The sequence below is a fragment of the Chelonia mydas genome, chromosome 3 (assembly GCF_015237465.2).
Source record: "Chelonia mydas isolate rCheMyd1 chromosome 3, rCheMyd1.pri.v2, whole genome shotgun sequence".
NCBI lineage: Eukaryota > Metazoa > Chordata > Testudines > Cheloniidae > Chelonia > Chelonia mydas.
In genome coordinates, this window is record NC_057851.1 from 123882318 (window position 1) to 123909309 (window position 26992).

At 41.3% G+C, this 26992-nt stretch overlaps 1 protein-coding gene and 1 long non-coding RNA gene across 2 annotated transcripts in view; one reads left to right on the top strand and one right to left on the bottom strand.

The window, feature by feature from the left end:
- Positions 1 to 25653, top strand: LOC102948241 (sulfotransferase 6B1). The gene is made up of 7 exons (XM_007071071.2): positions 1 to 202; positions 2350 to 2489; positions 6527 to 6616; positions 7321 to 7447; positions 8415 to 8509; positions 23942 to 24098; positions 25523 to 25653. The coding sequence occupies exons 1-7, from the start codon at positions 1 to 3 to the stop codon at positions 25651 to 25653; spliced, it is 942 nt and encodes a 313-aa protein (XP_007071133.2).
- LOC122465109 overlaps positions 1 to 26992 on the bottom strand; it is a 73608-nt gene that overhangs the window by 3697 nt on the left and 42919 nt on the right. Inside the window, exon 2 of the long non-coding RNA XR_006289677.1 lies at positions 20185 to 20321. This is a non-coding gene — a long non-coding RNA (uncharacterized LOC122465109). The remainder of the gene's footprint in view (positions 1 to 20184; positions 20322 to 26992) is intronic.

The window sequence follows — 26992 nt, forward strand, 5'->3', positions numbered from 1 at the left end:
ATGGCAAACCATAGGAAGAAATTCATTGATCTGGTGGATAAGGCAATTGCTGTTGGTGACACAATGGACCATGAGGATCTGCTTTTTTCTTACAACGGGATTCTCTACCCCACAACTGTGTGCAGTCCTGAAATAGTCAAGGCTCTTGAGTCCTTTGAAGCCAGGCAGGAGGATGTGATCCTAGCAGGGTATCCTAAAACCAGTGAATATAATGTGTTTGCTATGGAAATATAAGGTGTAATATAATTATAAATAACCAGGCTGTAGTTAAAACAGTGAATGAATTATTCCAGTTTATGTTAAACAACCTTGGTTAGGAAGATATGGCAATGGGAATTATTCATATAAATGAGAGAAGAAAAATGATTTATCTCATATTCCTTGCCGAAGAAATGCCATTGCTATTTAAAAATTTAAATGTACAGGTTAGGAAAATCAAAGTAATGGTTTTTACAGAAAACATTACTTGCTTCTATGGTACATATATATTGTTTTGTAGTACTGTGCATTTTGTTATATTTGCAACATTTACAAATATGTATTTTTGCATAACATTTAGCATTTGGTTTCTCATGCGCTTTAGTTTCTTTTAGTTTCTTCCTATTAAAAAAATTGCAGTTTTCTGAAACTTCTTGAAAAATTGATATGTTAGGATTATGAAATCATGGAAAGTGAATTAGTGAATAATTCTCCATGAATTCTTGTAATTTTTTCTTTCCATAGATTTCACTCAATCCTACTTCGGTGATGAAACTGGAAATTATTCTCTATGAAACTTTAAATGCTGGAATTTATTGCCACAGGAAGTCACTGAAGCAAAGAGTTTATGAAGATTCAAAAAGGGATAGGACATTTACATGGAAGACATAACTATCTAATTATCATAATTCTGATAAAACTTTTGAAAGAGATATTAAATGTGATGATTAAGGGCTTAAGCCAATCTCTAACTATTAGAGATGAGAATCAGACTTCACGTGGGAGGCAGATTATCCCACATCTGCTCTATTGGCATTTCTCCCTATTCTTCCAAAAATTCCATGGGCATGGGGGTAACTGTCATTAATGCAACAATAAAGATTGAGAAATCCAGCACCCAAATGTCAGGAAATGCAAGGCTAAGGGTGAGAACTCACTCTATGCTCTCTTACACTTGATGCATCAAAATATCACTTTCTACTAGGCAGTTTTACAAACTGGAGTTCTGTGTACAACTTTACCTACTAGTATAAGTTACTATACAGCACAGTCTTCAGACTTGGCTAGATTTTTAAAGTCCCAGTCAGGTCTTTAGAAAAGGATGCATGAAACTTTCACCAGAAAAAAGAAGAGGAAAACTTCTCTTATAACTAATCTAGAACTACTGAAATAGGTATAAAATGGGGCTGTATTCTCCATTCTGTTGGTTTCCAACCCTAAGTAAAATAGATGTAAATGGTTTTAATAATTCCCATATACTGCTTCTACTGTATAACATGTAATCAAGAACAGAAGTTAATGGAGCAAATTCAATCCTGATGTAACTTCACTGACTTGGAGTCACATCAGGGATGGATTTGGCTTAACAGGAGTTTTGACAAAGTTTTGATAACAGAATCAGCTAGAGAGTACAATGCACTGCAGAACCAGAATATTTCTTGTTGATTTTGATTAATATTCCTGTGTTATCTAACTGAATAATTCTGTACATCTGAACTTCATGTATGGTAAATGTCACACTGCTGAGGCTGTGTTCATTTCTGTCCCCTGTCTAGTCTCTCTCAGTGTACCTGTTGTTCAGGTGTTAGGCTTCGTGCCCTTACCTGTCTCAGGTGTTGAATTTCACAACTTCCCCCCCCTTAGATGGGGATCAGGGTTCAACACCACATCCATGCCAATCACTTATTACCATGCAGGTTCAACTGGAAACCTGATTTTCTTCCCTTTGGGAGCCTGTGACCAGTGATATAGTGACCAACTGCCTCCTTAAAATCAGTATGTTTATTTGCAGTGGAATAAGCATTAGAAAAAAATATTTCAAAACAACAAACAGCTTATATGCCTATTTAGCCTCACGGTATTTTTCATGTCACTACAAGCTAAGTTAGATAAGCTTCTCTTCCGTAATAGGAAAAGAACAGACCTGAATTATACTCTTTTAGGAAGCCTTGGAGCTCTTGCTATCAAGTCTGGTCCCAGTTTGTCTGCCAGGCCCAGACTTAATTTATTTAGCTCCTTGAAGCTCATTGATTTTTCTTGTCCATTCGTTAATATACTCTGTACAAATCTTTCCAATTGCTGTATATACATTCAAATCTGAGAAATTATTTTTTCCCAAAGGTTTTTAAACCAGTTCTGTGAATTTTTAAGGTACCAATTGGGTTGGCCAGATCTTAACTGACTTGGTAACAACATCTGCAGAAAATAATGAAGATGAAACAAATAGCCTGAATGATGAGGAACTGGAAGAATTTCCTTACCTTGAAGTTGGAGATGCTGAGAAATATCAGGTGGGAACTGAGGACCAGATCCTCAAAGGTATTTAGGGGCCTAACTCCCATGGAAATCAATAGGAGTTAGGTGCCAAAATACCGTTGAGGATCTGGCCCTGAACACTTACTGAAATTGCTAAGACATACTGTTTCACATATAATTGATGACAACATGGTGTGTGAAATACCCATTGCAAAGCAAGGTCTCTGTCCAACTACAGCAATTGCTGTGACTAGAATAGATGCTGCATGTGCCACCCAGTTCAGGGGGAAATGCTGGTAAATGGGCAGTCAGAAAGAGTTGAGGAGAATGCAATTGGAGGAGAATAACAATTACATGAGACACTTACAAAAACTCAATAATATATTATTCCAAATAGGGTGTACGGAGGAGTTCCATACAAAGACCATGGAATAGAATGGAAATGCCAGACCCACAAAGGTTCTTAGGTGGGTAAGTCCCAATTTTAGGCTCCACTGTGATCCACAAAACTCCTGATTGGCTGCCACCTAACCCTGCAGGTGCCCAAACTCACATGTCACCTAAGTTTTTTCAGTAAAAGTTCTCTAGGCACCTATGTTTCTGCCTCTGGGCCTGTGCACAGCTACCTCCCTAGGCATCCAGATGTCTATCTTCCCCACTAATTCCTGTGCAATCCACAAACTGGAGAAAATAGGTGTTCCTCTGCCTAACTGGTGTGCTGAGTCCAATCCAGTAGGCATGCTCAAGATGCTGCCTAGATCTACCCAAAATGGGCGGTGGAAGAGAGAACCACCTCCCTTATACTCTTTAGCCCAGCAGAATGTGAGAGACCACTGGTTCAAGTCCACCCTCTACCTGATGAGGAAAAAGGATCTGAACAGAAATCTGCCACCTCTCAGGTGAGTGCTCTGACCACTGGACTATGGGATCTCCTGATGTGGGCCTCCTTCAATCTCTCCAACAGAAGTTGTTCCACTTTAATTGACTAATTACATATTAATTAGGTGAGAAAAAGAGAGTCACTCCATAGTCCACTGATTAGAGCACTCACATGAATGGTGGGAGTTTCTTGTTCAAATCCATTTACCTCATCAGGCACAAGGGGGGAGTTGAACCCGGGGGAGGAGGGGTCTCTCACCACTGGACTAAAGATTAAAAGGGAAGTGTTCCTTCTCCTCCTTGTTTCCATCCTGCACCCCACCCCAGTTGTTTTATGTACATCTGAGTTCTCAGGACAAATTTTTTGGTGGCCTCAGAGTGCGGCCACCAACTCTTGCTGGTGGCCGCTCTTGCACTTTTCCCTAAAATACATAATTAACTTTAGGAAAAACAAATAAATTGCACATGTACACACCCTAATCATTGCCATTCATTTATTGCTAGCTAGTAAGTCCATTGTGAAAAGTGATATTAACAAACATACAAGTATCACTTTTAACTGCAGACTTACTCAGTCCTGCCAAGCCTGGGAACAAATTAAGCCCTGGATGGGGTTCCAGGGGAGGCAGCAGGGGGATGGAGCCTGAAGCCCCACCGCCGGAGCCTGGGGCCTGTTGCTGCACAGCTGGAGCCCGAAGCCCTGTGGCCAGAGCCTGCCACCCCACCACCCCAGGCTGAAGCCCAAAGCCTGAGCTCCACCGCCCCCGGGAAGGAGGGGAACTCATTGGGTGCCTGCTCCTCCACTGTTATGGCCCAGGTGTCTCCAGAGGAGGGCAGGGCCCAACCCCTACTGTGGCCCCAGCAACCAACACCAAGGCAGGGCGTCCAGGAGCAAAGGGAGGGGGAGGGGCAGCTACATCCCCCCATCTCCCACAGCCCAGGAGGCTGTGGCTGCAAGAAGAAACCCTGGTGGCCGCATGCTGCCATGGTGGCCACATTTGAGAAATGCTGACTCTGAGCACACCTACCAGATCAAGCCCAGCATATTGTCAAGCTGTCTGGAGTGTCTCAAGAGCATGAGTCCCAATCTCAGGGCACATTGTTAACATTCAGGGCACAAACCCAAAGCTAGTTGTGAACTCTATACTTAGATTTCACCAACCAGATATCAAGTGTGAACTTCTCAAGCACTATAACAGCCTTAACGTGGTGCCACGGACCGTCCCCGTGGGCACTTCAGTCTATCTGGCCACCTAGGCAAGCTTGCTTTTGTGAAACACAGCTCCTTACCCCTTACCCCCAAAACCACAACAATATTCAGATTACTACCAGTCCCAAAGGACCAGTCATTTACCCCAGGTCAGTTGCACCTTAGATCTCACACCAAGGAGAACACTTGTAGCTAATCCTATAAGAAACTATCTAAAGATTTATTAACTAAGAAAAAGAGATGAGAGAGTTATTTACAAGGTTAAAGCAGGTAAATGAATTACAGACTTAGGTTCCAAAAGGTGTAGAAGCTTCTATAATAAGCAATCTCTATATATCCTTTAGGGCTAACCCAGGCCAAACACTAGGGATCTTTTGCTTATGTTTAGTAATCCTTGCCCCTCAGAGTCCAAGCAGCATAAAGATACAGTTTCTTCTTGTCAGGGATTTTTACTCCCTTCCACCAGAGTTCAAGCTGATGGGACAAGTTCACATGTACATCTCCTGTTCATGGATGTAGGGGGGAGCAATCAACAAAGTCTTTTGTCCTCTGATGTTCCACAATGGTTTGTCTGGTGTCTATGGGCCTTCTTTTGCTGGGCAAGACATAAAGCCTCTTGTGTATTTCACACTTGGTAATATTTCTTTTCTGACTGTGGGGGTTTACAGTTTCAGAGCAAACACTTTTACAGTTATCAAACAAACACTTAAATATTACAGTATACCAGTTTTCCCAGTTTGTGGATCACTAGCAGAGATAGGCACCTCCTTGTAGCCCGGACCTAAGCACTATCTCTGAGGGCTTAGAATACACCTTCTCACCTGTGTTTCCCATTGGCTAGTTTAGGTGGCTCCTCCCCAGCGTGCTGGCTTTGCAGATCGCATTGTATGGCATCTGTCTCTCCCCATCCATTGTACAGGGAGCCTCAGTTGCCTAATTCAGGCTTTGTGGATCACAGTGTGGTTCCTGTGGTTTTCTAGGGACCTAAAAATCAGGTAATGCAATACTGAGCATCGCAATGACTAAATCCCTTTGTGGATCCAGGCCTGGGTACTTAATCCTAGATGAAATCCCTCTTGCACCAGTACCAGGCTGATTCAATCCATCACTGCTCTGCTGCTCACCGCCTCCAGTCTGTGTATTTGTTAACATTTTCATTCATGTACTTAGTTTTGTTTCTGATGTGAGCTTAGTGCTTGTCAAAGGCGAAGTTCATTTATCCAGAAAAGAGATACAGCTTCTGCAGAATTAGTGAGAGGTTCCCTGTGCTGTCTTGCCAATGTGCCTTAGTCATGACCTATATGAGCTAGCTCTAGAGGTGACAGAGTAGCTCCATCCCCAATGCCTATTCAGTCCTTGGCCTTTTTGCTGAGACTGCAAACAAGGATGCCAGTTACTGATGGGAACTCTTTGAAAGATACAGCCAAGAGGAGTCAGAGCTCAGATGGTTGTCCTGAACTTTCTGAGTTATCACTTTTTTCTACATTCCTCTCTTCTCCTTGTCCCATCTTTCACACCCCCTCAGAACCCAACCAGAACCTCTTTCCTTCTTCTGGTTCCCAACCCCCTCCCTCTTAGTCCCAACAGATCCCCCCATATTTATAACTCCCCCTTTTGACCCCAAACAGCGTCCTTTAGTGCTCATCTCCCTTCTCCCTCATTCCCCAGTTAGATTCTGTTTCTTACTTTTAGATGTGTTCCATCATGTAGGGGGAAGTGTGAAATCATATTTCACTTTATCTGTTGGGTATTAGCCAGGTCTCTTCCCAATTGTACTACACTCAGGGGTGTCTATATATTTGAGACACTCATCCCAGAAAAATCACAGAACTCCTAAGACATGAAAACTGCTATCAGCTCAGCAGAGCTTTCCAGAGCCACTGATACACCAGCAATGGGGTATTTTGGCAGAGGTTTATAGAAAATGTAATCTTGCATTAATTGATTTGTCTGCTTTTCCTCTTCTTTCAATTTGTATTAAAGCAAATGGAGAAATTATCTTCTAGAAGAGTTATATTTACTCATCTCCTTCCGCACAATCTACCTGAGTCCATCTTGAAAAATAAAGCCAAGGTGAGTGCTCATTTAAATGTCTTGTAGACATATGCCCTTCAGCAGAATTTTCAGACCTCTTTAGACTTCCATTGTCATTTTTAAAGTCTACATAATAGGTACGGAGTGCTCATTGTGGCCACTTTTAGGGCCTAGTCCTCTGTCTAGTACAGCATAGATACTTCACATCACAGCACAATGAAGTCTGAGAATGTATCAAGCCCCATAAGGATCACTCAGTAGAAGAGGGATCGTCCACTGATAGAGGAATTGCTACACAGTCTATTGTGGGTGGTCTCTCATTTTGGTGTCACTAGTGGGTGGGGCTTCGGTGTGGATGGAGCCTGAGTACCACTATTTATTTTTTTCAATATAGCCTTTGATTTTGTCCTCGTAACTTTTAATCCAGTTTATTTTAAGAATATTCATTAACACAAATGGGTGAAGGAGTCTTGTTTCAGACAAAGCACATGCAGATAGTGTATAATTAATTTGGGGAGATCAGGACAAGCACACTTAAGTGAATGTAGCCAATAATCTTTGAAATCTAATGAGGAATAATGAAAGAATTGCATCATTTGCATATAGGATTACATTGTTATTTCTGTGCTTAATATATGAGGTCCAAGAAATTACCAATATTACAATTAAATATTATTATTTTTCTGATACTGCAGTTTTGCTATTTTAGCTCCAGAAATAATACATATATATAAATTGTCTAGATTCTGGTGCTTGTTCGAAATCCTAAAGACATAGCTACATCTTTTTACCATTTTACCAATGGCATGTCTCCACTTCCCTCTTATGAGACCTGGGATGAGTTCTTCACAGCTTTCATGACTGGAAAAAGTACTGTTCCTTTTTCTACCTATCCCAGTTATTCAATGTGTAGACTAAATCTGAAAATATGGAATTTGTAACCCAGATTCATTATTCTTTTTTCATTTTATTTTATCACAAAAATGACAGAGATTAATAGAAGGATCTTTAAAAATTAAGACAATCTTCTTTTAAAAGGGGCTCACTGTGGGAACATGTATCATTTTTATAAAAATCACTGAGGACAAGGAAGAAACAGTCTCACAGGAGCAATCTAGAGTTTATAAGGAAGCCCAAATTGCTGACCCAAGCTTTTGGGCCCAAGGCTAAAGTTCTGTGAACAGAGTAAACTGGAACTCCCCATTTCCTTCACTGGTAGGTAAGGATTTTGAGGCAGATATCTCCTCAGGGGACAAATTTTTATTGCCTTATAAGGGAGTGGAAGGGGAATTGAAATAAAGCCCCCGTCTTTGCCTTCACCTGGGGAACCCTTTTCCCTGTTTGCAAAGTCCACAGATGTGACTTTTGTTTTAGTCTGGCCTGCCACAAATCAGTTTATTAAAAGGTGGCTTTCTATTGTTGGCGAATGAACAAACAGCAAATGCATTTTTAAAAATATCACAGTAAATAACCAAAAACTTTCAAACCCAGGCAAAACAACCTACCTGCATCTCTCACCTTACTTTAATAGTTAAGGGATGATAATTAATTTCCAATACAAAGTGTTTGAGGAATAAAAGGAACATAGAGGTTTCTAAGTAAAATTCCTAAAATTCTGATACCCGGAACTGGACTAAATCCTATTATGTCTTTAGTGGGCTAAGTGAACATCAAGCTCTAACAATCTTCTTCAAGAGTGCCAGGAGACTATGCTGCCTGGCAGAGGGGTCAGTCTGACGTTCTAACTATTAGTCTAGGTTTTAAGAAATATACTCAGTCTTCCGCCATTATTCATGTTAATAATTATTAATCTATATGATTCTTTGGTGTCCTTCCGTGCCTTGGGGCTCCTATTTTGACTACATTTGTGAATGGAGCAAGCATGTTGATGATGAAAATGTTATGACAATAACCTATGAAGAACTGAAAGAGGTGAGGTTACTGAAGAAGTGGTCAGGTAACAATTATACAGATTGTCTTTTGACTCCATCAGTCTTGCTAAAATATTTAACAGCATTTGGTATGTGGAGACATTTTCAAAAAATGTTTTAAATGAAGCATCTTCTTCACAAAGGGATTTCTACCAAACACAGGGACTGATTTATCTCCAGCTCAAGTCAATAGAAATCTTTCCATAAGAAGACCCATAATAAGCATTGATGAAATGGAAGGACAGAGAGAGTAGTTATTAAAATAAAGGGAGCACAATATTTTCTTAAGGCTTTTCATCGTTCTGCAAATAGAGTCTTAGTCTGGGACTGAATGGCTTTGGGAAATTTGCCTGCAGATTTACGGCCAAATTCCCTGCTGGTGTAAATGGGGAAAACTGCATTGGAGTCAGAGGCATTGTGCCCACTTATACCCACAGAGAATTTGACTGTTAGTATCCCAAAATACATTACCTTGATTCTCCTCTTGTTTATATGGGTGTCAATCAGCAGCAGCTCCACTGAAATCAGTGAAGTTACACCAGAACAAAATTGGCGCGAGGGAGAGCAGAGTCAGGCCCTGTACACATTTTCTTGTGTGTCATTCTTAACTCTTGCTTTTGTTATTGCTGTATCTATAATACAATTAAAACTATAGTCTAGCAATGACTTATACGCTATTTCACAGATTCTGTTGGTCTCCAAGACATAGAACTTGGCTTGAGGTTTTGGGGTAGCCCATCCTGATGCTTAGGGTCACAAGTGGGATAGTGGATTTCAGGAAAAGCTGTTTGAAGTGTGCCTAATATATAATGCACTAACCGGCTATGGTAATAATTGAGTGAACAGGGAAACTGAAATACCCTGCACCCGTGGCGTTCCATGCAGTAGGCAGGGAAAAGCTTATTGGCAGGGGAGGGTAAGGACACTGGTGCTCCCTTGTCCCATGTGGTACTTATTATATGGATAAAGAGAGGACTTTAATCTCCATGGCTGTAAATTCAGCATCTTTCCTAAGCACTAAAATTCAACAGAAAATTTGTCAACAAGAATAATATTCCAGGCCTGCTCACCTGATGTCAAGGTAAGGCAGTTGTTCAAATACTGGAGCCAAGAACACCTACAAGTGCAAAGAGATGATACAGAGGATCAGAGAGAAATGATAAAAATGGCCAGAGTACAGCGAAATAGTGATCAACCTGAATAAATGCCTATTGTTTCCCAAAGGAAAAATAATCTCGAACACATATATTCAGTGGGAATATATAGGAAACAGCAATGCTGAAAGGGATTTAAGGATGAAAGTGGACAGCAAACTACATTTCAGTTTGTAATACTATATGGCTGCTGTGAAATGGTCAGTACAAGCTTAGGGTGCAAAGAGAAAATAATAATGAAACAAAGAGGTGATATTTCCCCTCTATGTGGCTCTACTTGACTGTGTCTGAAATATTGTGTTCAGTTCTGAGAACTTCATTGCTAAAAAGATATTGACAAACTAGGTGCAGTTCAGATAAGATCAACAAAGATTATCAGCGGAGTGGAGGGATTGATGTATAAAGAAGATTCATAGAGTGAGCCAGATTATGCTCTTGGTTACACCAGTTTAAGTCAGGACAGAAGCCAAAGGTACAAGTCAACATCATAAAGCAATAAAATATACAGTACTCCACCCTGGCACCAAAATGTTAAAATAAAATAACTAGTTTATAGATATACTAGACAATGGGTAAGCCAGTAAATTATCAAGCCTCATGTACTTTGTTCAATTCAGCAAAGCTAATAAGATGACGTGCCCTTTAGCTCTGGGCAGTAATTTTTTAAAAATACTGGACTATGAACTCAGTTATTCCCACAGTCAGAAACTCATGGTTAACGAAAAGCTAGCTATTGCTTCAGGTTTATTGGCTAGGGTGCTAACTTGGGAGTCAGTTGATCTGTGTCTGCTGTCAGCTCAGCCACTGGCCTACTTTGTGAATTTTGGCAAGTTACTCCTTCTCTCCACGCCTCTGTTTTATCATCCGTCCTTTGTTTGTCTTGTCTATTTACATTGTAAACTCTTTAGGGCAGGAACTGAACTGTCTCTTCCTTTGGTTATACGGCACCTAGTAATACAGAGACTTGATTTTGGTTGGGGCCTACAGGCACTAGTATAATACAAATAATAAATATTAATACTTTATAGGAAATGTAGTTCTTCCTTTATTTTAAAACAATACACTACATTTTATTCAAAGACAAGATTTCTTTTATTATTCACAGACAAAAACAAACAAACTTTGTTAACTTGAAGTTAGGGTTGCAAAAGGGAACAGAACTCAGCCAAACTGTAGTACAACAACACTGCGGTTTAAAATTTTCAAGATTTTTGAAAATAGGAGCCTAAAGTTAGGTTCTTAAGTCCATATTTAGGCACTGAAAATTAGGCCTGATATTCAAAATTGCTGAGTACCTAGATATTCTCCCCTTGACTCTAATGAGAAATGCTTGGTGCTGAGTGTGACAATTTGGGATATGGCTACATCAAATTGTGAAGTCTGTTTTGGGCCGGTGTTGAAATATTGGCACTTTAGCGACATTAACTCAAACTTGCCTGTTATGCTGCATGTCAAACACCTGCCCTTACACTGGCATAAAACTGGTGGGAGATCAGACTCAAGCATTATACGCGTTTATGTGTCATCTTTAACCACTGATATTGTGACTGCTATAGCTATAATACAATCAAACTTTAGTTAAGAAACAGTCTTTACACTATTCCACAGGCTCTCACTGCTTTTTCACACAACTCCAGGAACCCAGCACCCCTTGGGGGACAAATCCTGCTTGCCTTATTCAGATGAGTAGTACCACTGACTTCAGGGTATGAGTCAAGGTTAGGAAGAATTGGATCTCCAGCAATTATCACTTAGTTATATCATTAATTTTATCCACTAGTTGTGTAAAAACAATGGTGTCGGACTATACTTGTACTAACAATTGCTGTGGCCTGCCATTTCAAACCAAGATATAGATCCTGGCATGAGATTTTGGGGTACACTGCAAGTGAAGGTGTGGATATATTAAAAAAATCTTAGGGCTAAATGGTGTAAGTGAGTGCAAACCCATTTGAAGATAACGGCGTTACACCTGCTTACAGCAAGGCTGATGTTGGCTCTTGGTAATGATTTCCCCATGAAGTAGATACTATTAGATGTAGGCCTTATTCATTCCAAAGTCTCTTTGTTCCTAGAGTCAAGTTTCTTGGCACATTGGTGGTCACAGAAGGTGAAATTCCACCCTATTCAGAGGTCTTCACCAGGAGTATATGACATTTGCATCTGACTTATTTCATCATAGGGTTTAAGTAGAGCTGGTTAAAAATTTTCCACTGAAACATGAGGGGTTTTTTTATAGAATGTGGCTTTTTGATTACATTTTCATCAAAATTTCTGTTTTGTCCGTTTCTGTCAAAAACAAAATGAATTGTATAGGCCTTGCATGGGCTTAGTAGATGTGTTGTTATCATTTGCTATGCACTGTTTCAGTATGAAGTAAAGATTCCTTTAAACAGCATTAACTTCACCTCTTTCAGCTCTTCATAGGCTATCGCCATGATATTTTCATCATCCATATGCTTGTTCCATTCAACTAAATAATCGAAATAGGAGCCCTTGCACACTGGAGAAAAAAATCCCAGAAAATCAGAATGATTCAATAATAATGAGGTAAAGATGAACTGAGACAGGGAACGTGGACTCCTTTTATAGGCTTAGTCTGACTTCATGGGGTCAGACAGGGTTTTGAGGTGAGGACTACAGTAACACGTTTTACCACTGCTCCTCTGAACAGAAGCAATAAGTGTTCCTTCCATCTGATGGCTAGTACTGGCCACTAATGGAAGAGCACACATCTGCTAGGTCGAAAGGACTAAACACCCTCTTAAACACCTTAGGGACATAGTGTACAAGCTGGAAAGCTAGCCAGCTGAACATTCCAGTGCACTCCTGTTTGCCAGGGAGACATCCTGTCTGACTGTTGGCTGCATCGAAAAGGAAGCTCTCCTTTGCACTGTTCCCTATTACAGCTGAGTGGGTGATGGATTTTTTCGTTCAGACAGTGAACCAAAAAATCCAAAAAAAATCTGGTTTGATTTGAACCAAAAATAATGTTTTAATTTTAATTATTTTTTGTTTTTGCTGAATCAAATAAGTAGAAAAAAAATTAGTTTAGAATCAACTAAAATATTTCACTTGACGCCAAACAAGTTTTATTTTGAGTTATTCATTTTGATTAAGCCGTTTTGGATTCTTTTCACCCTTTTTGTAGTTTTTTCTTTAACTGACCAAATTTGAAAGTGAAATGCCATTTTGAATAGAAAGTTTAACAAAACATTTAAAACTGAAACAGTCAAAATGAAATGATTCAGAATGATTGAAACAAAATGTTTCGTCTGTTTAGAAATTTTGTTTCCAAACAAAACTATTTACCAAATTCAGCCTGAAGTCAGCAAATATTTTTGACCCCCAAAAAACAATTATTTGAAAACATTTTGGTCACCTCTATTCCCTACTTTGTGCACCAGTGGGAAGAATTTTAGCCTTCTACCCAGTAAATGAATTCAGCTTATGCATAGATTAGCAGAAAGAAAAGTTTAGGGGGAAGTTGTTTTGAGTTAGAATATTGGGTTTGGATTTCTAGGCCAATATAGTTATGTCTATTTTAATAAGTACTGTATTAGCATAGTCAGTAATATAACTCATATTTAATTTCCTAAATCTGTGTTTCAGACTATACAAGGTTCACGGTAATGGTGGTCAGGCTGTAAAAGCTTACATGACTTACTCAAGATCGCAGAGGGAGTCAGTGTCATCGAATGAATTATCTCTTGATTTCAGTGGTCACAGTCTGATTTCAATTACATCATTTATAAATCTAGAATAACTCTAAGACCATGAAGTTCTTCTCGAATTATAACATTACAACTGAGATCAGAATCTGCCCTAGGTCTTCCTGAATCCCAGTGCCCAGTTTTGCCAATCTATTAATTAATCAGAATAGCTAAAAAACAGAAAAACAGAGTGTACATTTTCCATGCATAAAAGCTGTAAAATACTCATCCCATGAGCTGAAGGAGGGAAGTGGAGGCATATTGTTGTGAAAAGGAAGTAAGATACACCAGTGTCTTTTAGATTTTGAACCAGCAGCAGTATCTAAAAAATATAAGTAAATGAATTATTTGTTTAAAGCTTGAAAGTCAATACAAAACAGTTTGTACTTTTCCTAGCACAATGAGATCCTGGTCTATGACTAGGGCTCTGGGCGCTATGGTAATACAAATAATTAATAATAATTAAGTAAGAAAAAGTTTATATTTGTTTAACAATCACAGCATAAGTAGAAACAGTTTAATTAATTTTACCTTATTTGAAAAATAAGGAATGGCTAAGCTCATTAGCAGGATCTTTCTGCTGAAATGATAGCAGAGAAACAGTAAACATTTAAATTGTCAGCATTAGGTTTCAGTGTCAATGCATCCTGTAGACGAATGGGGCCAGTTTACTCCCAACCTAAAGCTATTCTTTCAGCTGTTTGCTGTCTCAATACATAACACTGTATCAGTTCACATGCAGAAATCTTATCTTCACAACCATAAAACCTAGATGAAATCATAGAAAACACAAGGCCCTGCATATAACATAGAGGAAATCCAGACTGGTCTGAAAATGCCATTACAGTGTGTATTTTCTATGATACTGTAAATGAGGACTCACTTTGGCCTTGCTTTTGAAAATAGATTTCGGCAGGACTTGAGGAGGGAGATGTGTTATTATGATTCTTCTGAAAGGTAATTCCTTCATCCTCTTTCAATAAAATTGGAAAGAAACATAGATTTAAATAACAGTCTATTAAAGAGACTATCTTTTTAAGAATTTTGTTTTAAAAAACTAGACTTAATAGGAAATAATATTTATTTCCTGCCAGTTTAGAGGGTGACTATTTCACTATCATTAACATACTGCAGAATCTAAGACAAACTAGTATTAATTTTTCCAAGTCCTTCTTGAGTCTCTCATTTTTTTCAAACTTTAACTACCATGCTCCCAATTATTAATGTTCCTCTAATGCCCTCTAGTGAACGTGGTCCCATGTATGTTGCTCCTCCAGAGGAAATACTGTGCAAGACCCTGTTCTAACAGCATTTCCAGCCTGACTAGAAATAGGGGGCCTGTTCTTTTGAGATGTCCAGCTGAGTTTAGGTAGAACCAGTGATGCACTCATTATCTAACGGCTGACAGTAAGCACTTCTCCTGTTTTCCAAAACCTAACTCTTACATGTTCAGATAAACAGAACTAGCAAACCCCTCTGCAATAGCACTCTCTAGTGACTCCCACTAAGGGTGCGTTTACTGTCATCTCAGGGGTGGCTTTGTGGCCAAGCAGATGGATAGAGCACTAGACTGGTACTCAGGAGACCTGCATGTTTGTGCACAAGTCATTTCTCCATTCTGTGCCTCAGTTTCACCTTCTCTAAAATGGGGATAATAACACTTACCTCCTTTGTAAAGTGGTTTGAGATCTGCTGATGAAAAAGGCTATATAGGAGCCTGGTATTATTATGTGTGACTAATGAAGATCTTTCTACAGTTCCAAAAGGACAGGTCACATGTCACAAAAATCATCATCATAGCTCTGTCTAATTGTCCTTAGAGATGGGAAATCCAGTTTAAACACAATAAAAGCCAACCTAAATCTTGAACCAAACCCTGTTTTTTTCCAGTTTGATAAAATGAAATCCAAGGGGTGGGTAACACATAAAACTGGGAGTCAGGAGTCCTGGGTTCTTCCCTTTCTGGCTCCGTCACAGGCTTTGCATGCTACCCCTTTGGGATCAAGGAGAGAAAACGTGGCAGTGGGAGGAGGAGTGTTACTTGAAGACAAGTGAACTGATGTTGGGAGTGTTTTGGATGGATGAGAGAAGGAAAGGTGGAGAAAGATGGAATATGGTAAATGTGGAAAGCTGAAGGGGGAAAGAAGTGGATTTTTAAAAACAATTCATATTAATCTGAATGAGCATCTAATGGACCTGGAGACTGGATGATGTCCCCCCTACTACAGCAGAGCCTTCTAGGTCAGGATTTGAGATCCTTTGACAGGATAGCATGAAGCTATTTGCATTGCTTGTGTTATGAGAGTTTTTTGGCTAAACAGAGGGCCCTATAAGATGAGGTCATCGATATGACACCTTTCTCAGGCAATAAAATCAGTTACTTACAGAAATGATAAAATAATAACACACACAAATTCTGTCTACAGGGAGCGGCCATGGCATATCAATCAGCTGTTCAGCAGCTGCAGATTCTGTGAGCTCTGAACTGGTGTTAGAGGTTGTTCATCTAGGATTAATCACTTATCTCTTGAATTTTTGCTCCTGTTGGTCTCTGTATTTGACAGTGAATGAAACTCCTCCTTATGACTTCGGAAGTAATATTTGTTCAGTAATTGTTATTCATTCATACTCCCACTATCCTTTATTATTTACTCATTGATCTGCACGTTTGTCCCTAATGTTTGGGCATTTTGCCCATTGACACTTCAGAAAAGCCACAGACCAAGAGGAAGTATAGATCCAAATATCTCTGCTGCAGTTCTGGCTTCCCACCAGATTTATGGACTGGTCATGTTGCCGGCAGTAGGTACGTGGAGCCAAGAAGGAGTTACAGGGGCAGGTCCAACCAGATAGTTGATATGGTCCCTCAGTTTCACCATATGTGTTCCCAAAAGTATCAGTGTTCCCTTCACACCCCTCCCTGCCCTCATTCTTCAGCGGATTACTACTGCTGTCTTCTGTGGAAGAGCTGTGCATGGGCCTAGGGTTAGCACCCTGCTGTGTTTGCCGCCTCAGTGTGCTCTTGTTTTTGGAGTAATTTGGTGCAATACTATGGCCCTAATCTACGTTCCCTCTAAGCTGCGTGGCCACTCAGCAGTCTACCAAGTGCCACACACGTCAGGTGCCCCTCCCCCCACTGCCACACTGCTCCTGCCCTCTGCCTTGGAGCTTCTGGCCATCTGCTCCCAGGAGCCTCCTGCTTGCTGTGCAGAGTAGGGGGAAGGGGGGCGCTGATGTCAGGGTGTCCCCCTCCCACCCCTGTACCCCATCTCCACAGAACGGGGCGGGGGCACAACAGGGCTCAGGAGTGGGATGGGGGGAGCTTGAAGGTGGCTACTGTTGTGTCTGAACAAGCAGGCTTCAGACTGGTGAGTACCAATCTACTTAAAAGGGCAGCGTACTTAAAGGGGCAAAGCGTCTCTCTCTCTCACCCACACTGTGTGTGTGTCTCTGTCTGTCTGTCTCTCTCTTCCCCCCGCCACACACAGTTTGTCTCTGTCTCACACACACACTGTCTTTCACACTCACCTCCCAACACATATCTGTATTATTGTTGTTGTTGTTACTTCTTGATACTTCTTTCAAAGTGCTGTTATTTGAGTGATCTATGCATTTCATAATTTTTATTTCTCTCTTACGCTTAAATTTAATTCTTTTTGAGTAGTAAATTCTAAAATACCTAACCTGTCCTGGCTGGAGTAATTATCCCTATGATAACTCTTTAAAGATATATATTATATCTAGGTTTTTTGTTTCTACTGGTGGCACATGTCCACACATTGCCTTGATATGATGCACATAACAAAATTTATTCTGCACATGGATGGAAAAAATTAGAGGGAACACTGGCCCTAACACCATTCAGTAAAAACAACAAGGGGTCTGGTAACAGCTTAAAGACTAACAGATTTATTTGGGCATAAGCTTTCGTGGGTAAAAATCCCACTTCTTCAGATGCAAGGAGTGAAAATTACAGATACAGGCATAAATATACTGACACATGAAGAGAAGAGAGTTACCTTACAAGTGGAGAGCCAGTGTTGACAGGGCCAATTCGATCAGGGTGGATGTGGTCCACTCCCAATAATTGATGAGGAGGTGTCAATACCAAGAGAGGGAAAATTGCTTTTGTAGTGAGCCAGCCACTCCCAGTCCCTATTCAAGCCCAAACTGATGGTGTTAAGTTTGCAAATGAATTGTAGCTCTGCAGTTTCCCTTTGAAGTCTCTTTTTGAAGTTTTGGTTTTGAAGCTCTCAAAACTGGAGACTCTCATACAAAACCAACCTTCCACACAAACGTCCACGTGGCTGGACTTTACAAAAAACAGACAAGCCATTTACAATGCACACTTTGCTTCTCTACAGAGGAAAAAGGACAGTAAACTATCTAAACTCCTACATGCCACAGGGGGCTACAACAGTGGTACCCCAAACTCACCCAACACTATTGTTAATCTATTCAACCACACACTTAGCCCAGCAGAAGAGTCTGTCCTATCTTTGGGACTCTCTTTCTGCCCCACCACCCCCAGACACATTTTACAGTTCTGCAGTGATCTGGAAGCCTACTTTTGCTGTCTCCGACTCAAGGAATATTTTCAACACACCACTGAACAGAGCACTGACCTACAGGAACCCTCCTACCAACACTACAAGAAAAAGAATTCTGCGTGGACTCCTCCTGACAGTCAAAATGACAGACTGGACTTCTACATAAAGTGCTTCTGCAGACGTGCACAGGCTGAAATTGTGAACAAACAGCATCACTTGCTCCATAACCTCAGCCGTACAGAACACAACGCCATCCACAGCCTCAGAAACAACTCTGACATTATAATCAAAGGGGCTGACAAAGGACATGTAGTCGTCATAAACAGGTTCGGATTATGAACAGGAGGCTGCCAGGCAACTCTCCAACACCACATTCTATAGCCACTATCCTCTGATCTCACTGAGGAGTACCAAAAGAAACTACACCATCTGCTCCAGAAACTCCCTGCTATAGCACAGGAACAAATCTACACAGACACACCCCTAGAGCCCAGACCACGGGTATTTTATCTGCTATCCAAGATCCATAACCTGGAAATCCTGGATGCCCCATCATCTCAGGCACTGGCATTCTTACAGCAGGATTATCTGGCTATTTGGACTCTCTCCTCAGACCCTACATTACCAGCTATCTTTGAGACACCACCGACTTTCTGAGGAAACTACAGTGCATTGGTGATCTTCCTGAAAACACCATCCTGACCACCATGGATGTAGAAGCTCTTTACACCAATATTCCACACGAGGATGGACTACAAGCAGTCAGGAACTGTATCCCTGATGAAGTCACGGCACATCTGGTGGCTGAGCTTTGTGACTTTGTCCTCACCCGCAACCATTTCAGATTTGGGGACAACTTATACCTTCAAGTCAGCAGCACTGCTATTGGTACCCACATGGCCCCACAGTATGCCAACATTTTTATGGCTGACTTAGAACAACGCTTCCTCAGCTCTCGTCCCTTAGCGCCTTTCCTCTCCTTATGCTACATTGATGACATCTTCATCATATGGACCCACAGGAAGGAGGCCCTTGAAGAATTCCACCTGGATTTCAACAATTTCCACCCCATCATCAACCTCATCCTGGGCCAGTCCACACAAGAGATCCACTTCCTGGAAGCTACAGTGCAAATAAGTGATGGTCACATAAACACCACCCTATACCAGTAACCTACTGACTGCTATACTTACCTACATGTCTCCAGCTTCCATCCAGGATACATCACACAATCCTTGTCTACAGCCAAGCTCTAAGATACAACCGCATTTGCTCCAGTCCCTCAGACAGAGACAAACATCTACAAGATCTTTATCAAGCATTCTTAAAACTACAATATCCACCTGGGGAAGTGAGGAAACAGATTGACAGAGCGAGTCGGGTACTCAGAAGTCACCTACTACAGGACAGGTCCAACAAGGAAAATAACAAAACACCGATACCATCAGAGGAGCCAACCACATCAGCCACACCATCAGGGGTTCATTCACCTGCACATCTACTAATGTGATATATGCCATCATGTGCCAGCAATGCCCCTCTGCCATGTACATTGGCCAAACCGGACAGTCTCTATGTAAAAGAATAAATGGACACAAATCAGACATCAGGAATGGTAACATAGAAAAGCCAGTAGAAGACTCTAATGGGCAGCAGCCATAGAACTATTCCCTACTACCCTTTTCTCCGAAGGCAGAGTCTGAGTGCCCTCCCATTGCCTCCCACAATAACTCTGAAATAAGGGGAGGGGTCTCTGCAGCTGAGTGAAATCCTGGGAAACGGTGGGGCAGAAAATCAACCCTGGCGCTGACTGAGAGTTATGAAGGAGCTGTTAGCAACCAGAATGGGAGACTCCATGGAAAATGAAATGGAGATGGCGTAATAGAATCTTTCCTCAACCCCCAGTCCCATTGCTAACTGCCTGTTTTGCGGTGGAGGCTCTCAAATCCCTCCTCTCCACATAGTCAGTTCTATGGGGACGGTAGTAGTGCAAAGGAGAGAGAGGGGGACAGATCAGAATCTAAGGAAACCAGTGGTGGGGAGGTCATTTGCATGAATTCTCCACCCCTTGTCTGAACTTCCATGGTTTCCAGTCATGGAAATGCAAATGCACTGCACTCTGATTTTGCTGACCTGATCACACCCTGGGGGAGGTAAGAGTCCTCTATAACCTGTAAAATTCAGCCATTACATTTTATCAATTCTTATCAATATGTCATACAGTTCATATTAATATTTCTAATATCATCCCATGCTGACCTTAAATTTCTCTGGATCCCCAAATTCTAGACGTAGAAATTCACTTGTAATATTAATTCTCTCATTCATTTCCTCCTCTGTATGTTTTGCAGCTGTAATTTCCAAGTCATTTAGGATTTGATCAAGCCAGTTAGTACCTGAAACAAGATAGAAACTGGTTTAAAGACTATGGAAGTGAAAATTGTCACAACAAGTGTTGAATGTATTTAGTTGGAAATAACTATGTACGGTATCAATTACTGTGCAAGAAAAACATTAACATTCAAGGATCATAGCTAACAAAACTGAAATCATACTTTGATACAGAAATATTTTGCTGTTGTTTATGACACAAGCTATGAGTGAACAGAAGTGTCATATGATTGGGCTAAATAATCTGTTGACAAACAGGAACAGTCCTGTCTGTGAAACACATACTTCTTTGCGACTCACAATGAGGTTATAAATCACTAAATTAAAAACTATGTTCTCTGGGTGAATTCATGTCACAGATAAATGCAAGCACCACCATTGTCACTGACTATGCTCCTACTTGCCAATCCAGGGTAAACCATTAGTACTAGCTCGACCAAAAGCAAAATATGCAATTATGGCTTCTAAAAAGAAGAAATCAATTTGGGGGAAATAGACAGAAACACTCGTTATCATAGTAATGTGAAATCTGGATACCCTCATATCTGTGAGTCATATTGTGTTTTTTCTCACATTTCAGCTGTGTACATTTGGAATCATTCCATTGGCTTCAATTGAGTGTTTGCAGATTTACAGCAGTGCAACTGATAGCAGAATTTGAGCCAATGTTTCTATATGAGACCTGCTCAATTAATATGTGAAGGAATTGTTTTTCAACCACCAGCCTTTCAAACTCAGTCAAATTGACAGTCAAGCTTTCTTCTCAGCTCTTTCATCACCACAATGCAAAATATTAGCAAAGCTTTGTCATGTGCATTGAATCAGATCTACAATGAGACACACACGAACACTTTCTCTAAACCGATAAACACTGGACATATAGTTACTTAAAATGTAAATATTCAGAGGGAGAAGAAATTAATTGACAGTCATTAATGGCCAAAATTATTCTTCTCACCTCATTCATCTGAACAATCCCTAATACAGTATCTTCATGATGCACTGCATTTACTATAAACTGCAGTCATGTATAATCATCGTATTAAATGCTGCCTAATCATTCATACTACTTTGTAACATTTCACATTTAGTTTTGTAACAAGCTACCAATATTCACCATTTTTAGGGTATCCCGCTAGGATCACATCCTCACTCCTGGCTTCAAAAGAATCAAGAACTTGGAAAGTTTCAAGGTTGCAAAAAGTAGCAGGGTACAAAATTCCCATATAGGAAAATAGCCTGTCTTCAGGGGTTGCCTTTTCACTATCAGCCAATACCTTAACCAGCTATTCAACTACTTTCTTCCTGCTCTTATCCATGTTTGCGAAACTCTCTATTCAGAGAGACTGAAACACAGGCTGTCTTTTAACGAAACAATTGTGGTAGTGATATACAGTGTAATTTAATGGTAAATGACACTCCCTTGGGCATGAAGGTAAGTAAGCATGTCAACATAAGCCAGTGGCCTAATATTAAAAAATACTGAACATCTATAGTTCCCACTGGTTTGGCTGGGGTGTGTGAGTGCGCTGCATCTCTGAAACTCAGACCAAACATCTTCACCATAAAACCAGCCAAGTTTTTCAGTCCTCACTCAGTCAGAACTTTAAATTGTCTTCAGTGGGACATTTTGCCAAAATGGAGGACAATAAGATATGGTCATATGTAACCAATGTGGACGTCTCCAAATCTCACACAAATAAGCTGGATGGGAATGTATTCTACATATTGCATTAAAACCTAAATTACAGTAACATGAAGTGTGTGAAGCACTGACAAAATCCACAAAACCACCTAACAATGATTTCCATTTGTAAATCAAGGCTGCCTTTAGCTTGCCTTCCTATTATGCCCAGCTACCACAAAGCATATGGAGAGTGACCATGGGGAAACACTAACCACTTGTATAATAGGTTAAGTGGAAAAACCGTGTTCCGTTTACAGTCTCGACACCTAACCTTGCTAAAGTGAAATGAATTCACCTGAAATTTCACAGATGTGATAAAGGGCAGGGTAGATTTTTTCTGGAAAGCTTGCTGCAAATTGGACAAGGTGTTTGGGAGATGATTTTAAAAAATAAAATAAAAACAGGGTGATCTATTTCTTCAACGCCTGCAGTGTGGTACCTTGGCCCCACACTAAATCTATTTAGAAAAATCCTAATGCAATCTCTCTTTCTCGCTCTTTAAGATACTGTCAGCTTTCCAACAGAAAATGCTGATTCAATGGACTCTACATGTTCCCACGGGAACATGTAGATTGCTTCAATACTTTTGACGGAAACCAGGCAGGCCGACCAACTGGCCATCCTGCCTCCCTGCTTTCCTGCTAGCTTACCTGCCTGCCTACCTCTCTGTTCTCATGCTTCTTGGCAGCCTCAGTGGTGGAACTGGGGTTGTCCCGAGCTTTCAGGCTCCTTGTTCCTCAGCAGCCAGGCTCCTTGCTGCCCATCTGCTGAGCAGTTGCAGAGCTGGGCTTCCAAGCTCCCTAAGCTACCAACAGTGGTGGATTAGCCACTGGGCCAATGGGCCCTCTGCCCAGGGGCCCCGGCCACTTGGGGGGCTCTAGAAAAAAGGATGCCCCAACTTGCTCTGCCAGCCCGGTGCTCCTGCTTGGGAGCATGAGGAGGGTGCAGGGCCTTACCCCACTCCCCAGCAGGAGCACCAGGTGGGTGGAGTAGGTTGGGGCACCAGTGCAGGAGTGCCAGGCAGGGCAGGGCAAGCCCCCATGCCCCAACCCCATTTCCCCAGCAGGACTGCCTGGAGGGGGGCGAGGGGGACGCAGGCAGAAGGGGTGGGGAGGGGCCCCAACTAGCTGTGGCCCAGGGCCCCACAAAACCATAATTCTACTCTGGCCAGGAGTCTGGGTGGCTGGCTTCCAGGGATGCCTGCTTCATGAATGGACAGGTGAGATCCTAGGCTCCCTGAGCAGCTGACTCCCTAGCTCCCTGGGCTACTGGTCTCCTTGGCTGGCCAGGTCTCCAGGCTGCCTGCCAGGTAGGTGATCTGAGTACCCCAGTGATCATATTTCATTTTGGAAACACCACAACATTTCCACTATAGGAACATTTCAGCATGTTCGAAACAAGATATTACAGAATTTGAAATGTTTGGCCTTTCATCCCAAATCTGGATGAAAAGTTCTGCAAATTCAATTTTTTTGGTGGGATGGAAATTCTGTTTCCTGGCCTGTTCTAAGGGGCTGCCTTATTTGATTAATTTATTTTGTTCTCCTAGTTTTCCTCTTATTATTTTTAGGTCCACTACTGTCAAATCCCCTTAGAACAACTCTTTCTGCTAACTGTTGTATCTGTCAAAATGCACTGTCACTTGGTGTGTGAAGGGCACAGCCACATATAAAAAGCATAGAGCCCAGTCTTCATTTAGACAAAGAATCCTACTTGCATGAGTTAGGAGTTGGGGACAAGGCTCACTGTACAGAAGCTGTCTGAAAATTAAAACCTGTTACCTTGGTAATGCAAAATGAAGTAGTTTCAGATTTTTCATGGTAATTCTGCTCTGTGAAAGTACGAACCCTTCAGAGATACTGTTACAATTACTCCACAGGTGCGATCCAAATGGAGTGTTGTTTCAATAATATTCACTCTTATCTTCCTTTTTTTCAGAATCAGACTTTAGGACTGAAAAAAATAGCTGACTTCTTTGGGTTCTCCCTGAGTGAGGAAGAGATTCAGACTGTTGTAGAGAAGAGTGGCTTCAAAGCTATGAAAGAGAAATCCTCCAAAACTCATGGAACATTTGGGAAAATCATCTTCTGTAAAGGTAAATTTCTGAAAACTCCCTATAACTGATCACCAGTCCCTTGCAGTGAAGTCATTGGCCAGCACCTCTAGCTGGCTGGGTGAACTGAAGGTGCAGGTTCTGATGAGGTCTTGGCTCCAGCATCCCAATCTTTCAGGGCTGTTGTAAAAGTCTGGTCCTCTGTGACATCACAGACTTGGCAACTCTAGCTTGCTGGTGTGATATGAAGGCACAGTCCCCTGCAAGGGTTGGTGGCACAGGACCTCTGTCTTGCTGGGATAGTATCCAGGAACCTTTTATTGCTGGGCGGCTGGCCAGGGAAAGACCTCTCTCATGCCACTAGAGTAGCACTTATATCCCCTACTGTGATGAGCATGTAACATCCACCTCCAATCCCAGGCCAAAGACAAAATCCAGAGTGCATCCAACTCTAGGTGTTGAACCGGACTGTCCCAGGGCTAGTGCTATGCCTGTCATTGGTGGCTGTGGAATCTTGGGCTAACGTAGAAGTGCCACAATCAGTGCAAAAGTTGAGATCGTCTAATACAATTGCTGCAGTGACTCTGGCACTACTACTGGTTTGTTCAGGAAGGTACTCCGCGATACAGTGGGGTTACCTGTAGCTCACATTAGCCTGGGGCTCTATTATCTTTCATTGGCATTTGACTGCATCCCGTCCACTGAGGGGAGACCACGCCTGTTTCTCCCTCAGCCTCACCACTGGCCCACCTCTCCTGATATGTGGATCACATGGGCTCCAGAGAAAGGGGAAAATGAAGTGAAGACAGTTCACCCCCACCTTCCATAGAGAATACATCAGATTTGTGCATGGAGGTTCCCCTCTGTGGGTCATGAATCATGGGGCCTTATCAGGCCCTGAGTTAGGATCTCTGCTTGCCACAGGCTGAGGGTGGCACACAAGAACAGAGCTACTAATGGGGGAGTGTGCGTGGAGAATCGGATGTCTTCCCCTCCATTTATTTAAGAATAAGTACCACGCCTAACAATACACGTGCTTAGTTTGCAGTTTGAAGACCATCTGGTCAAGAAAAAAAGCTACAGACTTGGGGCCAAATCAGACCTGGTATAAATGAGTGTAATGACTCTTGAATATAACAAAACAGATGTTTCTGGGGCCAGTTATTTCTGAGATATGTTATGACTAAAAAAAGACGATATCCAAGAACTCTACCTGTATTTTTAAAAAATCCTACATCTTAGAAATGGTTTCACCAATTCACCTCATACATTGCTGAAAAAATTCTCCGGCGGTCACAAACCTCAAAGGTAGAGTCTCAAGAAGAAAGGATCAATTCTAAGGGATATAGCTGGGGGAATGAAGGGTGTGATGTGCAAAAATCAGCCTTGCAATGGAAAGCTAGTTACCACTTCAACCAAGGAGTTTCTCTGTAACAAATGATTATATATTTTTTTAATGTTTGCAGGAACGGTTGGTGACTGGCAGGACCATTTTTCTGAAGCTCAGAGTAAAGAAATGGACAGAAAATTTGAAGAGTGTTTAGCAGGAACTAAACTGGGAGAAAAGATGAAATATGAGTTGTATTGCAAGGCCTAAAGAGCAAAACCTAATGCAACTGTTTCCCTTAGTAGGATCTGTTCACTTGTTTTTGTACACTTGAAAAATCATCTAAACTTCTGCGTATCCAATTGTAAATAATTATGTTCTAGTCCTTAATACCAGCAATTTATGTCAGATGTGTGCCTTAAATCTGATACCTCATCATGCTTAATAGATCTTTTATGTATGCAGATGCCAATTGTATGGCATTGCCTTAGAAAGGAGCTCTAGAGTTCATTATCATCTACGCTATTCTGAGGAGGTATCAGCCAGAAGCACCATCAGTTATTTAACCACTCTGTCAAAATCAATTTAATCGGAGAGCCAATTCTGCACTGAGAAATCCCAAGAAATTCATGGGGGTTGAATTTGTTGTAAGTTAGTGCAGAATTAGACTTAGAGTATCCAGACGATCCAGATGTACAAAAGCGACAGAAAGTCCACCAAATAATATTAATGGCAAAAACTAATCTAACAGTGACTTGAGTCTGGCTATCTTCTGGTGGAACATGTTGATTCCCTCCAGGATAACTGTTAGCCAAGCAGCTTTTCTGTTTCTGTTTTTCTGCTTGCATTCATGATTTGTATGTGTCCTTTTAAATCCTTGATTTGATAAGTGTATTAAAAATGTTACTAATTGGTTCTTCTTGCCTCAATCACAGGGGGTATGTTGGAGGTCTGGTTAGGGTTGCCAGTTTTGTTTGGACATATTCCTGAAGGTTTTATGACATGACATAATCTTTAATGAAAGATTCTTTAATTCCTGGAGTCTCCAGAACAATCCTGGAGGGTTTGCAACCCTAGGCCTGGTACAAGATAGAGGAGCCCTGAGGCTTGAATTATTCATGGTCATAATCTCTATGCAGAGTAGCAAATGTTTGTATCATTGCTGCAAACTAACTGGTCTACTCTGGAAGCTGTGGCTGAGATTTTCAAAGCCAGGGCAACTGCACTGAAATTAATGGGAAATTAATTAATTAGTGGTTAATTCTCCTAGTTGGCTTTGAAACTCTCGGTCTATCTATCGTACTCTTAGCATAACCATGCTATTGCCAAAATATAGGACACCCCTGCCCTGAGAAGGTCTTGAGGATACAAAATCAAAATAAAGCACGAAGGGTGGAGACCAGTGGGGCGTTTTCTCACGGCACATCTGACCCATTCTGGGCAAAACCAAGACACATGTATCTGATATAGCTGCTGGTATCATTGTGCTTCCTGAGCTTTTGTGAATGACCCTTTTAAATCTACTCCTTTGTATTAGCCCAAAAGGTTGGGTGTTTCCCTCCCACCCCATCAGACTCAAATTTCTTCTCTTGGTTCACCCAATTTTGAA